The 12,493-nt window shown below is 73.1% G+C and overlaps 2 protein-coding genes and 1 non-coding gene across 4 annotated transcripts; 2 read left to right on the forward strand and 1 right to left on the reverse strand.

Moving 5' to 3' along the window:
- Positions 1-247: 247 nt before the first annotated feature.
- On the forward strand, positions 248-3,077 carry MYL6 (myosin light chain 6). 2 transcript variants are annotated; one of them, XM_074853705.1, is made up of 7 exons: positions 248-349; positions 573-600; positions 1,326-1,469; positions 1,552-1,725; positions 2,120-2,197; positions 2,335-2,373; positions 2,845-3,077. In XM_074853705.1, the coding sequence occupies exons 1-6, from the start codon at positions 347-349 to the stop codon at positions 2,361-2,363; spliced, it is 456 nt and encodes a 151-aa protein (XP_074709806.1). In that variant the 5' UTR covers positions 248-346; the 3' UTR covers positions 2,364-2,373; positions 2,845-3,077. The 2 variants fall into 2 exon arrangements, with proteins under 2 accessions (XP_074709806.1, XP_074709804.1); XM_074853703.1 differs by lacking the exon at positions 2,335-2,373.
- A 67-nt stretch (positions 3,078-3,144) lies between these two features.
- SMARCC2 (SWI/SNF related BAF chromatin remodeling complex subunit C2) lies at positions 3,145-11,834 on the reverse strand. Its single transcript, XM_074853702.1, is given in 30 exon segments — positions 3,145-3,611; positions 3,866-3,980; positions 3,983-4,237; positions 4,315-4,636; positions 4,713-4,847; positions 4,933-5,099; positions 5,179-5,308; positions 5,402-5,466; positions 5,552-5,713; positions 6,257-6,515; positions 6,594-6,656; positions 6,726-6,845; positions 7,078-7,170; positions 7,326-7,479; positions 7,559-7,672; positions 7,751-7,822; positions 7,888-8,018; positions 8,230-8,267; positions 8,366-8,425; positions 8,540-8,664; positions 8,757-8,872; positions 8,957-9,088; positions 9,180-9,255; positions 9,376-9,445; positions 9,581-9,650; positions 9,737-9,829; positions 9,913-9,994; positions 10,324-10,409; positions 11,334-11,453; positions 11,617-11,834. Coding segments are annotated over 30 exon segments (3,957 nt in total). The 5' UTR covers positions 11,728-11,834; the 3' UTR covers positions 3,145-3,190.
- A 192-nt stretch (positions 11,835-12,026) lies between these two features.
- On the forward strand, positions 12,027-12,108 carry TRNAS-CGA (transfer RNA serine (anticodon CGA)). Its single transcript has one exon. It is a non-coding gene; the product is annotated as a tRNA-Ser (tRNA).
- Positions 12,109-12,493: the final 385 nt, after the last annotated feature.

The raw sequence follows: 12,493 nt of genomic DNA on the forward strand, positions 1-12,493 counted from the left end.
CCCCCCCCCCCCAGTCCCCCTTGGGGTGTCCTCGGGCCCTGGGGTGTGTCCCCGTGGGGTGGTGGCCCCAGGATGACGTCACCGGGGTCCCGGGGCGATGTCACCCGTGGGGTGTCCCCCATGGGGGGGGGGGGGGCCCTCTCAATGCCCATCTATAGACAAAAAATTACCCCCCCCGGAGAAGGGGCGTGGCCCAACCTCTCCCCGCCCCTCTCATGAATAATTAATCGCCCCCGGTGACGCGGCGGGGGCGGCCAATGGGCGACCGGTGACGCCGGTCGGTAGAAAGCGCCCGCCCGCCCCCCCCGGCCCAGAGCGCGGAGCAGGAACGGGAGCGGCCGCCGCCATGGTGGGGCACCGGCACCGGCACCGGGGGATGCGCGGGGGGATGCGCGGGCGGGGCCGGGGTCGCGCCGGGGGGCGGAGGGGAGGTGGGGGGGGGCTCGGTGGGGCGGGAGCGGGGGGGGAGCGGCGGGTCCCGCGCGCGGCCGGTGGCTCCAGCCCCGCGGGCGCGGCCGGGCGGTGCCGGTCCCGGTTACCGGAGCCCGCTGACGGCCGCGCTCTCCCCGCAGTGCGACTTCTCGGAGGAGCAAACCGCGGGTGAGTGACCGGCCCCGGGCACGGCCCCCCCGCACCCCCCGGCCCCGGGCACGGCCCCCCCGCACCCCCCGGCCCCGGGCGCAGCCCCCCCGCACCCCCCGGCACGGGGCACGGCCCCCCCGGCCCCCCCCGGCCCGGTCCCGCCGCCCCCATCGCTTCCTGCGCGGCCGCGGGCGGGGCCGGTCCCGGGGCAAAGTCTCGCCCGGGCGGGGCCGCTGGTGGCAGCGGGGGGGGGGGGCGGGAGGGGGGCGCGGGGCTGAGCCCGGGGGATGCGGGTCCGGGCCCGGGGCGGGGGGCGCGGGGCGGGGGGGGGGCTGCGGGCCCCTCTTGCGCCATTTGCCCTTATATGGGCATAGCGCGGGGCCGGGCCGCGCATTCCTGCGGGGGGGGGCCCGGCCGCCCGGTTCCCTCCCGGGGGGGGGGCGGGAGCCGCTTCGGGCGGGGGCAGCATCCCGGGCGCGCCCGGCGCGGGGGGGGGCAGCGACCTGCATCCCGGGCGGCGTCAGGTTCCACCGGGAAACCGGATCCCACCCGGGAACGAAACTTGACCGGGGGCCGGGGGGGGGGGGGGCGGAGCCCGCAGGGTCCCGGGGGGGCAGGTAACGGGGTCCCCCAAGGTGCGGGGTCCCATCGGTGTGGGGTGTGTGGCTGCAGCGTCCCTCGGGATGGGGGTCCCGGTGCGGCGGGGGGGTCCCGGAGGCGCTGACGCGGGGGGGGTCCGGCAGAGTTCAAGGAGGCGTTTCAGCTCTTCGACCGCACCGGGGACGGGAAGATCCTGTACAGCCAGTGCGGGGACGTGATGCGGGCGCTGGGCCAGAACCCCACCAACGCCGAGGTCATGAAGGTGCTGGGCAACCCCAAGAGCGATGGTGAGCGCCCCCCCCACGCCCCCACACCCCCCCCAAAACTCCCCCGGCCCCCCCGGCCCCCACCCACGGGCTCTGTCCGCAGAGATGAACCTGAAGACGCTGAGCTTCGAGCAGTTCCTGCCCATGATGCAGACGATCGCCAAGAACAAGGACCAGGGCTGCTTCGAGGACTACGTGGAGGGGCTGCGGGTCTTCGACAAGGAGGGCAACGGCACCGTCATGGGGGCCGAGATCCGCCACGTCCTCGTCACCCTGGGTGAGCGTCACCCCCTCCCCGGGTGCCTGCGAGCCCTCAGGGACCCCTCGGCCACCCCTGAGGGACCCCCCCAAGCCCTGGGATCCCCGCAAGGCCCAGCCAGGCACCCCCCCGCAAAGGCCCCCAAGCCCTGAGGACCCCCAGTGGCCCCCCCCCCATCACCCTGGGGTCCCCTGCTGTCCCCCCCATCAGAGTCCCCCAGTGTCCCCCCACCACCACCCCAGGGTCCCCCGCTGTCCCCCCACCACCCCAGGGTCCTCCAGTGTCCCCCCACCACCACCCCGGGGTCCCCTCATGTCCCTCCCCATCACCCCGGTGTCTACCCCCATCACCCCAGAGTCCCCCAGTGTCCCCACCACCGCCCCGGGGTGACACGGGCTGTCCCCCCCCCCAGGTGAGAAGATGACGGAGGAGGAGGTGGAGCAGCTGGTGGCCGGGCACGAGGACAGCAACGGCTGCATCAACTACGAAGGTGAGGGGTGGGGGTCCCGGGGGGGAGGTGGTGCCTGGGGGGGTCCCGGGGGGTCCCAGGGGTGCCGGGGGGTCCCGGGGGGCTCAGCCGCGGCCCCGCTCCCTCCCTGACCATCATGTCTCCTTCCTTCCTCCCAGCGTTTGTGAGACACATCTTGTCAGGGTGACGCCGCAGGGGTACGCGCCTCCCCCCGCTCCCCTCAGTTACTTACAGTTTTTTTTTCCTTCCTATTTTTTTCCCGTGGTGTCTTTTTTTTTTTCAAAAAAAGCAAAAAAATAAAAAAAAAGGCCGCCTGGTTTGCGCTCTCGCCCTTGGTGCAGCCCCCTCCTCCTCCTCCTCCTCCCCCCCCCCCCCGCATGCCCCTCTGCATGGAGCCCCCCCTGCGTGCTGGGGCCGGGACGGGGGTGCTGGGGGGGGGGGGGCGGGGGGCAGCGGAGCCCCCCGGCAGCGAGGGCCGGGATGGGGGTGCTGGCGGGGGGGGGGGGGCAGCGGAGCCCCCCGGCAGCGAGGGCCGGGGCTGCAGCGCCGCCGGGGCCTCCCTGCGCTCTTCAGCCCTTTGACTTTGGTTTTCCTGCCTTTCTCCGGGACAAGGGCTGGGGGGGCCCGGCAGACCCCCCCTCACTCCGTTCTCCCCCTTCTCCCCACAGAGCTGGTCCGGATGGTGCTGAGCGGCTGAAGACCCCTCGTGCCGTGTGTGTGTCCCCCATCCCCCCCCCCCCCCCGCCATCACTCCGGGTTTTGTGCCTTTTCCCTCATTTTCCTGCCCCCACCACCGAGCCCCCCCCCCTCCCCTGCTCCCAGCCCCCCCCCGGCCCCCCCCAGCCCCACCGGCTAAATTATTGCTCCACAGCATCAAATAAATCCAGTGTTGGAAAGGTGACGCCGCGTCTGTGAACCCCTGTGTCCCCCCCGTCCCCCCCCCAGACAAACCCTGGACCACGAGGCCGTTTCTTCCCGCCCCGGGGACTTGGAATTTTATTTTTGTTGGTTTTTTTAAAAAACAAAACAAAACAAAACAAAATGGGGGGGGGGCGACGACAACTGAGAAGGAGCTGGGGGGGCGGGGGGGTGGGGGAATGCCCATGTGCCGAGTGGGATTGGAGCTGTCGCATAAATAGCCGGGGGGGGAGCAGCGTCCCCGGCCCGCCCGGGGAGACCAACACTTAAATAAAATCCGGGACAATCATAAAAAAATACCAAAGCTGGGGGGGTGGGTTTGGGGGGGGGGTCAGGGCTTCCTCTGGGGCGCCTCGGGGGGGCGGGAGGGGCCGGTCTCCCCGGGCCGGGGGCGGCGGCGGGGTCGGGGGGGGCTGCGGCATCCGGGGCCCCGTCGGGGCTCACTGCGTGGGGGGGACGGGGGTGGCCGTGCTGGGGCTGGGTGCGATGGGGTCCGTCTGCAGGGGGGGGCCTTGGTCTGCAGGGAGAGAAAAGAAAAGGGGGTGGGGGGGGGACGGGGGAGGGGTTACATCTGGGGGGGGCAAGGGGGTGCAGCGAGCACCTCTTGCCCCACAGCTCCCGGGTCGGTTGAGCCCCCCCCACCCACCCCCGCCAGCCCCGTGCCCGCGAGCGCGTCCCCCCCTCCCCGAGCCGCTCCCGGTGGGTCCCCCGCTCCCCGTCCCCCTCCACGCGTGTGTGTCCCCCCCCTCCACGCCCCCCCCCATGTCTCACCTGCGAGGAGGCCGGGGTTGGGAAGGAGGCTTCCCTGCACGGCGGCCACGATGGCGGGGCTGTGCGCGGCGGCCGAGCCCCCCGCGAGGTGCGGCAGGGCCAGGCCGGGTGGGTGAGGGGGGGGGGGCAGCCCCCCGGACGGCATGCTGCTGGCGAGGGCCCCATGCAGCGGGAGGGCGGGGGGGTTAGCGGGGAAGGCGGCGCCGAGGGGCTCGGCGGGGGGGTTAGCCATGCTCAATGGGATGGCGGATGGAGGCAATCCGAAGGGCAGGGCCGCGGGCGCATTACCGGGCACGGCGGGGTGGCCGCTGCCACCGAGGCTCCCAGCCAGGCTCTGGGACGGCGGCTGCTGCCCGGGGAACGGCGCCGGGGCTGCGGGGGGAGAGGTCAGTGCTGAGGAACCCCCCGCCACCGCCCCTCCACCCCGCCCTGGGGTACCCGGGACTCACCGTGCGGGACGGCCGGGGCGCCCGGCGGCGGGGGCGGCTGCGGCGGGGGGGCCCCGGGCAGCGGCTGCCCCACGGGCTCGGCGGGGGCCACCATGGCGGGGGCGGGCGGCGCGGCCAGCGGGTGCGCGGCGGGGGCCAGGGGGGCACCGCCGGCGGCGGCGGGCAGGGGCTGGGCGCCGGGCGGCAGCGGGGGCGGCTGCTGCTGCTGCTGCTGCTGCAGGTGCTGGAAGTGCTGCTGGCGCGCGCGCATCTCCGCGTACTTCAGCTGCTCCATGTGGAAGGCCTGACGGTCCGCCAGCAGCTGCTGCCGCTGGTATTCCAGCTGGGGGGGGCAAAGGGGGGTCAGCGGGGGGCTGCTGGAGCGGGTACGGGGCCCCCGCGCCCCCACGGTCACTCACGGCCTCGCGCTCCCGGTCCATGATGGTCTCCAGCTCCTCGAAGTGCCGCAGTTTGATCTCCAGCTTCTTCATCTGCGTCTCCACCAGCAACGCCACCAGCGACTTGATCTTACGCTCCTCCACCGCCGCCAAGTGCTGGGGGGGGAACATGGGGCGGGTGGGGGTCAGCACCCGCCACCGGGCCACGCCCTCCCCCCCCGCCCCTCGCCCGACCCCTCACCTTGGCCTTCACGGCGGCGGCGGCCAGGGCGGCGGCGGCGGCGGTGGAGAGGTTCCCCTCGCCGATGTCCCGCTCCACCTTGGCCTTGCGCTCGGCCTCGGGCTCCGGCAGCTCCTTGGGCGCCTCGTCCGGCCCCTCCTTCGCCTCCTTCTCCTTCTCCGGCTCCCCTGCGGCAGCGACGGGGGGGACCGTGTCGGCGGGGCAGGGCTCAGCGTCACCCCCCCCAGCCGGCCGGGCCCCACTCACCCGCGCCCTCGCCATCGCCCTTGTCGGGCTCCTTCTCGCCCTCCGCCTCCTTCCCCTTCTCCTCCTCCTTCTTGGGAGCCTCCCCGGGCTTCTCCTTCGCCTCCTCCTCGGCGGCGCCGTCCCGGGGCTCCTGGGGAGGCACCGACCCCGCGGCCGCTCGAGTCCCCGCACCAGCCGCCCTCCCTGGGCCCCCCCCGCGCCCCCTCCCCGGGCCGGCCTCTACCTTCGCCTCCTTCTTCTCCTCGGCCGGCTGCGCCTCCGCCCGCGCCTCCTCGGCGCCGCTCTCCTCTGGGGACGCAAACGCAGGCTCAGGCCCCGCCGCTGCCCGCCGCAGGCCCGGCAAACTCATCGCACCCGCGGGCGGCCGCCTCACCCATCCGCTCCGGCTCGTCCGAGGTGGTGCCGGCGATGCCGCTGCTCTCCAGCCCGAACGCGGGGTCGGCCTTGCCCGTCACCTTGGCCGCCTCCTCCACTTTGCGGACGTGGGCCTCCACCAAGGCCGTGGGCACCTCCTCCTTCATCTTGGAGAACTCCTCTGTGGGGCGGGCAGCGGGCCCTCAGCGGGGCAGGCAGGGGACAGGCAGGGGGGACCCCAACGCCCCGCAGCACCAGCCCTCGGCCTCCGCGCTGCAGGTCCCTGGGGGGCTTGTCCTCGCCCCCACGGGTCTCATCCTGGCTCCCTATAGCGCTCAGCCCTTCCCCCTGCAGGCCCCCCCCAGCACTCAGCCCTCCAGGACTCGTCCTGGCTCCCTATAGGGCTCCCTATAGCACTGACCGTCTCCCCCTACGACTCCTGCCACCCCCTATAGAACTGCCCGCAGGACTCACCCCCCCACCTATAGGACTCGTCTCCCCACAAGCCCCATCCCGTCTCCCTACAGAAGCCCCTACAGGACCCGTCCTCTCTCCCCACAGGACTCTCCCATCTCCTCCCCAGACCCGTCCTCTCTCCCTACACAATTCCCCACAGAATCCCCCGCAGGACTCATCCTGTCCCCCCCCAGGACTCACCTCCCCACAGAAGCCCCTATAGAACCCCCCGGGACCGCTCCCGCTCCCCCCAGCACCCCCGCCTTACCCAGAGCCGACTTGGCGGCGGCGGAGGCGACGCGGGGGTCGACGACGGAGGCCAGGAAGGCGACGGTGCTCATGACGGGGTTGCCCGACTGGCTGAAGGGGATGGGCTGGTAGGCCAGCGGCCCCAGCGAGGCCTCCGAGTCCTCCAGGTACGGGTCCTCGATGGGCAGGCGCAGGAAGTGCAGGATGCACTCGTCCTGCGTCCGGCTGCCCACGTGCTCCGACACCTTGTTCCAGTCGTCCTTGTACATCTCCAGGGCCTGCGGGACGGAGCTCGGGGGCGTCAGCGGGGTCCGGCGGCCGCGGTCCCCCCCCACGTCCCGCGGGTCCCCCCTCACCTCCAGCAGCAGCAGCGTCTCCTGCTCCGTCCACTCCCGCGTGGCGCTGGCGGCGGCTTTGCTCTGCGGAGGGGGGGAAGGGGTGAGCGGCGGCGGGCAGGGGGACGGGGACGGGGACGGGGAGGGCCCCACCTTGGAGGGGACGTTCTTCTTGGTGTACATGTCGGTGCGGAGGCCGAAGTTCTGCATGTCGGCCGGCTTCTCCTTGCTCTTGTCGGGGAAGTTCAGCATCTGCTGCGAGGCCGAGGTCTGCTGCCGGGGGAGGAGAGGGGGCGCTGGGGACACGGCGGGGGGGGACGGGCCGCCTGGACGCCGGTCCCCAACCAACCCCCCCCCCGGAGAAGCCTTCGTGCCCCATCTCGTCACGGCGTCCCCCCCGCGTCCCTGCTCCCCGGGGCAGGGCGGCATGCGGGGCGCGAGGGGGAGGAGGGAAGGAGCCTTCCTCGGCCAGCGGCGGGGGGACGGACCCCAAGGAGCCGCCTACCAGCTCCGGCTTCCCCTTCACCGTCTCGGTGACGAGCTCTTCGATCTCTTTGCTCTTGCGGCCCGTCTTGGCGTCGCCGTCGCTCTGCCGGCCCTGAGGCACGGATCGAAGCTGTGCGATCCCCCCCCGCCCCCCTCCCCGGCCCCCACCCCCCGCGCCCGGCCCCCCGCAGGGACCGGGGGACAGCAGAGAGGCGGGGGGGGACACGCGGCTGGGCGAGGAGCGGCCGCACCCCCCCGCGCACCCACCTGGGGGGTCTTGGGCTGCAGCGGCACCAGCCCCGAGGGCGTATCGGCCAGGACGTGGAAGTGGGAGGTGGGTGGGGGGCCCATGGGGGTGGGACGGCTCTCGGCGTCCACCTGGTAGTTGATGAGGCCCCACTGCTCCAGGAAGGCGTGAACCCTGCGGAGAGTCGGGGCTCAGAGCCGCCCGTGCCCCCCCACCACCACCAGCCGCCCCCCGGGGCCGCCGAGGCACCCACCGCATGATGGCGCAGACGTCGCCGGCCAGGTTGCGGCGGCAGGCGGTGGAGGTCAGGTACTCCTGCGGGTTCAGCCGGTACGTGTCGATCATGAAGTTGCGATACGCCAAGTATCTGGGGGAGAGCGGCGAGGCCTCAGCGCCGGCCCCCCCAGGGACGCGACGGACGCCACGGGGCGGGGTTCGGCCTCACATTTCGGGGGTCTTGGATTTATTCTTGCCGTTGAAGAACTCGGGCAGGGCTCGGCGCTCGATGGCGTGGACGCTGCAAGACGAGAGGCTCGGGGAGGGCCCGGGGGGGCCCCCGCGCTGCCCTCGGCCCCCCCGTACCTGTTGTAGTCGAACCAGGCGGCGTAGCTGGGGATGATGATGTGGTGCGTCTGCTCCGTCACGTTGTCCTCGTGCAGGTCGGGGTTCTTGGCCTGCTCCCCCTTGCTCCCAGCGCCGTTCTCCTCCTCGTCCTGCCAGAGACCCGGCGCCACGTGGGCAAGGGGGTCCCGAGCCCCCTCCGTGCCCCCCTCCTCATCCTCGCAGGGAGCGGGATGAGGGCAAACGCGCCCGCAGCGCCAGGGGAAGGGCAGAACGGGGCCTTTTTGTACCCAAAAGAGGGACAAGGAGAGGGGGGTCACGGCCACCCCGGCGCCGGGTGGGGAGGAGGGCCCCAGGCCTCACCTTGCCGGCCGTCTCCATGCTCTCGTCCTCCTGCTCATCTGGAAGAGAGGAGAAGCCGCCGCAGCTGTGGGCGCTGCCGGGCGCGTGGGGCCGGGGGGGACCCGCCGCGGTGCTCAGCCCCGGCGCTCGGCCTCACCCAGGTCGGTCATGGTGCCCCCCTTGACGGGCGCAGACTCCGAGTCCTTCTTGGTGTTGACTGCAGTGGAGGGAAGCGGCGCTGAGCACCCCGGGGAGTGGCCCCCGCCCCTGCGCGCGCTCCTGACGGGGCGGGGGGACCCCGCAGGGCGGCTGCCGGCCCCCCCGCCCTGACCTGTCTTGGGCAGGGTGACCTCCTCCACGTTGGGGACGGGCGAGGGCTCGTCCATGTCCTTCGTCAGGTCCTCCTGCTCCTCCTCGCGGTGCCCGCGCTTGGATTTGTTGTAGGGGGTGGAGGGTCTGCGGATGGAGAGACCCCCCCGTGTCCCCGTCACCACCGCGCCCCGGGGCCGCGCTCCCCGGGGGGGGCCGCCCCCCCAGCCCGGGCTCACCCCTTCTTCGCGTTCTTCTTCTTGGCCTCGGGGGTGGGCGAGGGGGAGGGCGAGCGCTTTCGCTTCTTGTAGTTGCCCCCTTTCTTGTCCCGCCGGTCCGAGTCGGGGCTGTTCACCTGGAGGGGGGGGACACGGGGGGGTCACTGGGTCCAACCGAGCGGGACGGCCAAGCAGAGACCCCCATCGCCCCCCACCCTGACCTCGTCCGTCAGCGTCTTGGCTGAGATCTTCTTCCTGCGGGCGACGGGGCTCTTCTCGTCCGTCACCTCGTAGTCCTCCTCGTTCATCCACTCGTTGAAGGTGTCGGTGTCCAGGATCCACTTGGCGTGGACCTGCCGGGCGGGGGTGGGGGCACGTCAGGCAGCCCACGGGCAAGAGGGGGGGGGCTGCAGCCGTCGTCCCAGCCCGGGGCACCCCCGTTACCTTCCGGGGCTTCTCCGGCGTCGGGGCGTCCTCCACGGAGGCCTCGATCTCGCTGGCGGGGATCCAGGTGTCGTAACTGCGGGCGCAGAGGGACGGGGTGAGCGGCACCCCCAGCGCTGGGGGTGTCCCGCGGGCACGGGGGGGGCTCCATCAGGCTTCAGCCGCGTCCCCCGAGCCCCTGCCCGGGACCCCTCACCTGTCAGGGTAGTAGCCCCAGTGCAGCAGGACCTGCTTGTCGCGCTTCATGACCGGCCGCACCCACTCCTCTGCGGGAGAGACGGAGCTGAGCAGGGTCCCGCCGCGGCTCTGGCCCCCTCAAACGCCCCCCCAGCCCCCCCCCGCCCTCCACCGCTGGTGTTGTGCCACGAGCCCGGAGCTGGGGGCTCCCCCCTCGCACCCACCTTCCTCCAGGTTCCCGGGGACAGGGCAGACGACGTGGGACGCGTTGCTCTTGTCCTCGGTCACTGTGCCCTGCGAGGAGAGCAGGGGAGGGGGTCCAGGGCCGAGGCATTGCGTGGGGCCCCCCCGTGCCCCCCCACCCCAGCGCTGCCACCGACCTGGTGCCTCTTGACGATGTCTTTGAGCTTGCTCAGCAGCTTGGGCTCGATCTCCTGGTGCAGGAAGATGTTGGGCCGGGCCAGGCAGTTGTTCTGGGGAAGCAGGAGAGCAGAGCGGTGAGCGGGGGGGGGACAGGGGGGTCCCGGGGAGGGGGGGCAGAGGCGGCGCCTCTTACCTGCACCAGGGATTTCTCGATGGTCATGAACATCTCCACGTTGCGGTCCATCCGCGAGGGATTCTGGAAATCGAAACGCCGCCTTATTGGAAGAAAAGAGCGACTCTCATGAAAGCCACAGCTCAGGTCTCCTCGTCAGCATCCAAAACCTGGGGGGGGCGCGGAGGGGGGGGACACACGCGCCTGAACCCCATCAGGGGTCCACGGTGAGGGGGGGGGATACGCCCCGGCACCTGCTTGCTACGGAGGCGGGTGCCCTACACCCGGCCCACCCCCGTGCAGCCCCCGGCCGAGGCCACCCCAGGGTGTTCCCATGGAGGGGACCCCCCACCCCCGTCCCCGTGACCCCCACCCCGGCCCCCTCCTGCCCCCAGGACCCCCCAGCCCCGACGGGCGCAGGCGGGCGCTCACCATCCTTGGTCGCTCTTGAACTTATAGGCCGCTGCCAGGATGTGGCACAGGGCTCCCCCCGCCTTGAAATCCAAGAAGCATTTGATCTGTAACGGGAAGAGACGGGTCGGGGGGGGCGGCCGAGAGGGGGGGCGGCGTCCCTGGAGCGGCGGGGAGCTGGGCGGGGGGCTGTCCCCTCACTGGGGGGCTGTCCCCTCTTTGGGGTGCCCTCCCCGTGTCTGGGTGCCATCTCCTCATCGAGGTGCCACCCCCCAGCTGGGATCTGTCCCTGTGGTGTTGGGGCGCTGGCCCCAGCTGGGGCCCTGTTCCTGTGCTGGGACACTGTCCTGGGGTCCCTGGGGTGCTGTCCCCGGGTCCCCGGGTCCTCGGGGTGCTGTCCTGGGGTCCCTGGGGTGGTGTCCTGGGGTCCCGTCCTGGGGTCCCTGGGGTGGTGTCCCCGAGTCCTCGGGGTATTGTCCGTGGTTGGGGCCCTGTCGCAGTGTCGAGGTGCTGTCCCTGCTGGGACACTGTCCCCTGCTTGGGGGGCAGCTCCCATGTGTCACCTGGTGCTGTCCCCAGGACACTGGGGCCCTGTCCCGGGTCACCGGGTGCTGTCCGTGGTCAGGCGCTGGCCCTGGGGCCCCGGGGCCTTGTCCCCGTTCTCTGGGGCGCTGTCCCTGCTCAGTTTCGTCCCCAGATCTTTGGGGCCTTGTCCCCGGGTCTTTGGGGCTCTGTCCCTGCATCACCCAGGCGCTGTCCCTCAGGCTCTGGGCACTGTCCTCGCGCAGGGCCTTGTCCCCAGGTCCTTGGGGCCTCTCCCCCGGGTCTCTGGGCGCTGCCCCTGCCCAGCCTCGTCCCCAGGTCTTCGGGGCGCGGCCTGCGGGTCCCCAGGGCCTCGTCCCCGGGTCACCGGGGTGCTGTCCCCACGCCTTCGGGGCGCTGTCCCTGCTCAGGGCCTCGCCCCCGGGTGTCGCCGGGCCACGTCCCCCGGCGGGGCGCGGCCCCCGTCCCCCCGCGTCCCGGGGGCTCACCGGCAGCTTGGTGAGGGGCGCGTTGCTGACGTGCTTCCCGAACACCTCCTCCTGGAACTGCAGCAGCTGCACCACCAGGCTCGACAGCGACTTGTTGGTGGGGGGCTCGGCCTGGATGTACTGCGGGGGCGCGGGGGGGGCGGTCAGCGCCGCCGCCGGGGCCCCGGGCCCGGGGGTGGGGGGGGGGTGGGGGGGCGGCGATGGCGGCGGCGGGGCCGTGACAGGCCGGGCCCGGCGGGGCGGGGGCCGTCGCCGTCGCCCGCCGCCCCCCGCCGCGCGATACCTTCTTGTAGTTCTTGCTGAGCCAGAGCCGGACGTTGTCGAACTGGCTGACGGTGTCCGAGGCCTCGTAGTACTTGACGTTGGGGCCGCCGTCCTTCTTCCGCACCGCCATCTTCGAGCGGGCCGGGCCGCCTCCCGCCTCCCGCCGCCGCGCCCGCTCTGCCGCCCCCTGCCGGCCCCGCTGCCCGCGCGCTCACCGGGGCCGCAGCGCCCCCTGCCGGGACAAGCGCTCGCTGCCTCCCCCCGTCCCCGTCCCCGTCCCCGTCCCCGTTCCCGGTCGCGGTCGCGGTCGGTGGCTCCGGGAGCGCCGGGGCGGGGCCGGGCGCAGCGCGCGGGGCCGGGGCGGGGCGGGGCGGGGCGGGCGGCGGCGGGGCCCGGTCTAGGCGGAGCGCGGCGCAGGGTGGCGCGGGAGTCACGGTGGCCGAGTGGTTAAGGCGTTGGACTCGAAATCCAATGGGGTTTCCCCGCACAGGTTCGAATCCTGTCCGTGACGCTGACTCCTCGTTTTGGCGGGGACGGTCCCGTGGCGGGGGGGACTCCCCCCGCCGCCCTCCCACGTACCCGCTCATTTAACAGCGGGGGGGGGGTGTGTCCTTTTGGGGGACCGCGCCTTGGCGGGGCTGCAGAGGCGGGTACAGGGGACACCCCCCCGCGGCTGGACCCCCCCCGGGACCCGCAAAAACCCCCCGGGGCCGCGTGGCGGGGCCCGTCCCCCTCCGGGGAGGGTCCCGGGCCGGGGGGAGCCGCAGCGGCAGCGCCCGGAAAAGGCCTTTGTGGATCTTGGCGACACGGGAGGGGCCCCAAAATGGGGAGAACCCCCCCAAACCACCCGTTTCTCACATGGGACTGAGCCCCACCCCCCCCACCCCGGTGTCCCC

This window comes from Strix uralensis, chromosome 33, assembly GCF_047716275.1.
Source record: "Strix uralensis isolate ZFMK-TIS-50842 chromosome 33, bStrUra1, whole genome shotgun sequence".
In the NCBI taxonomy this organism is placed as follows: domain Eukaryota; kingdom Metazoa; phylum Chordata; class Aves; order Strigiformes; family Strigidae; genus Strix; species Strix uralensis.

What these genes read in the sequence shown, in the direction of transcription:
- MYL6 (XM_074853705.1), top strand. An exon ending in CTCGGAGGAGCAAACCGCGG is followed by an intron (nt 601 to 1,325) that starts GTGAGTGACCGG and finishes GGGGTCCGGCAG; the next exon opens with AGTTCAAGGAGGCGTTTCAG. An exon ending in GGGCAACCCCAAGAGCGATG is followed by an intron (nt 1,470 to 1,551) that starts GTGAGCGCCCCC and finishes CTCTGTCCGCAG; the next exon opens with AGATGAACCTGAAGACGCTG.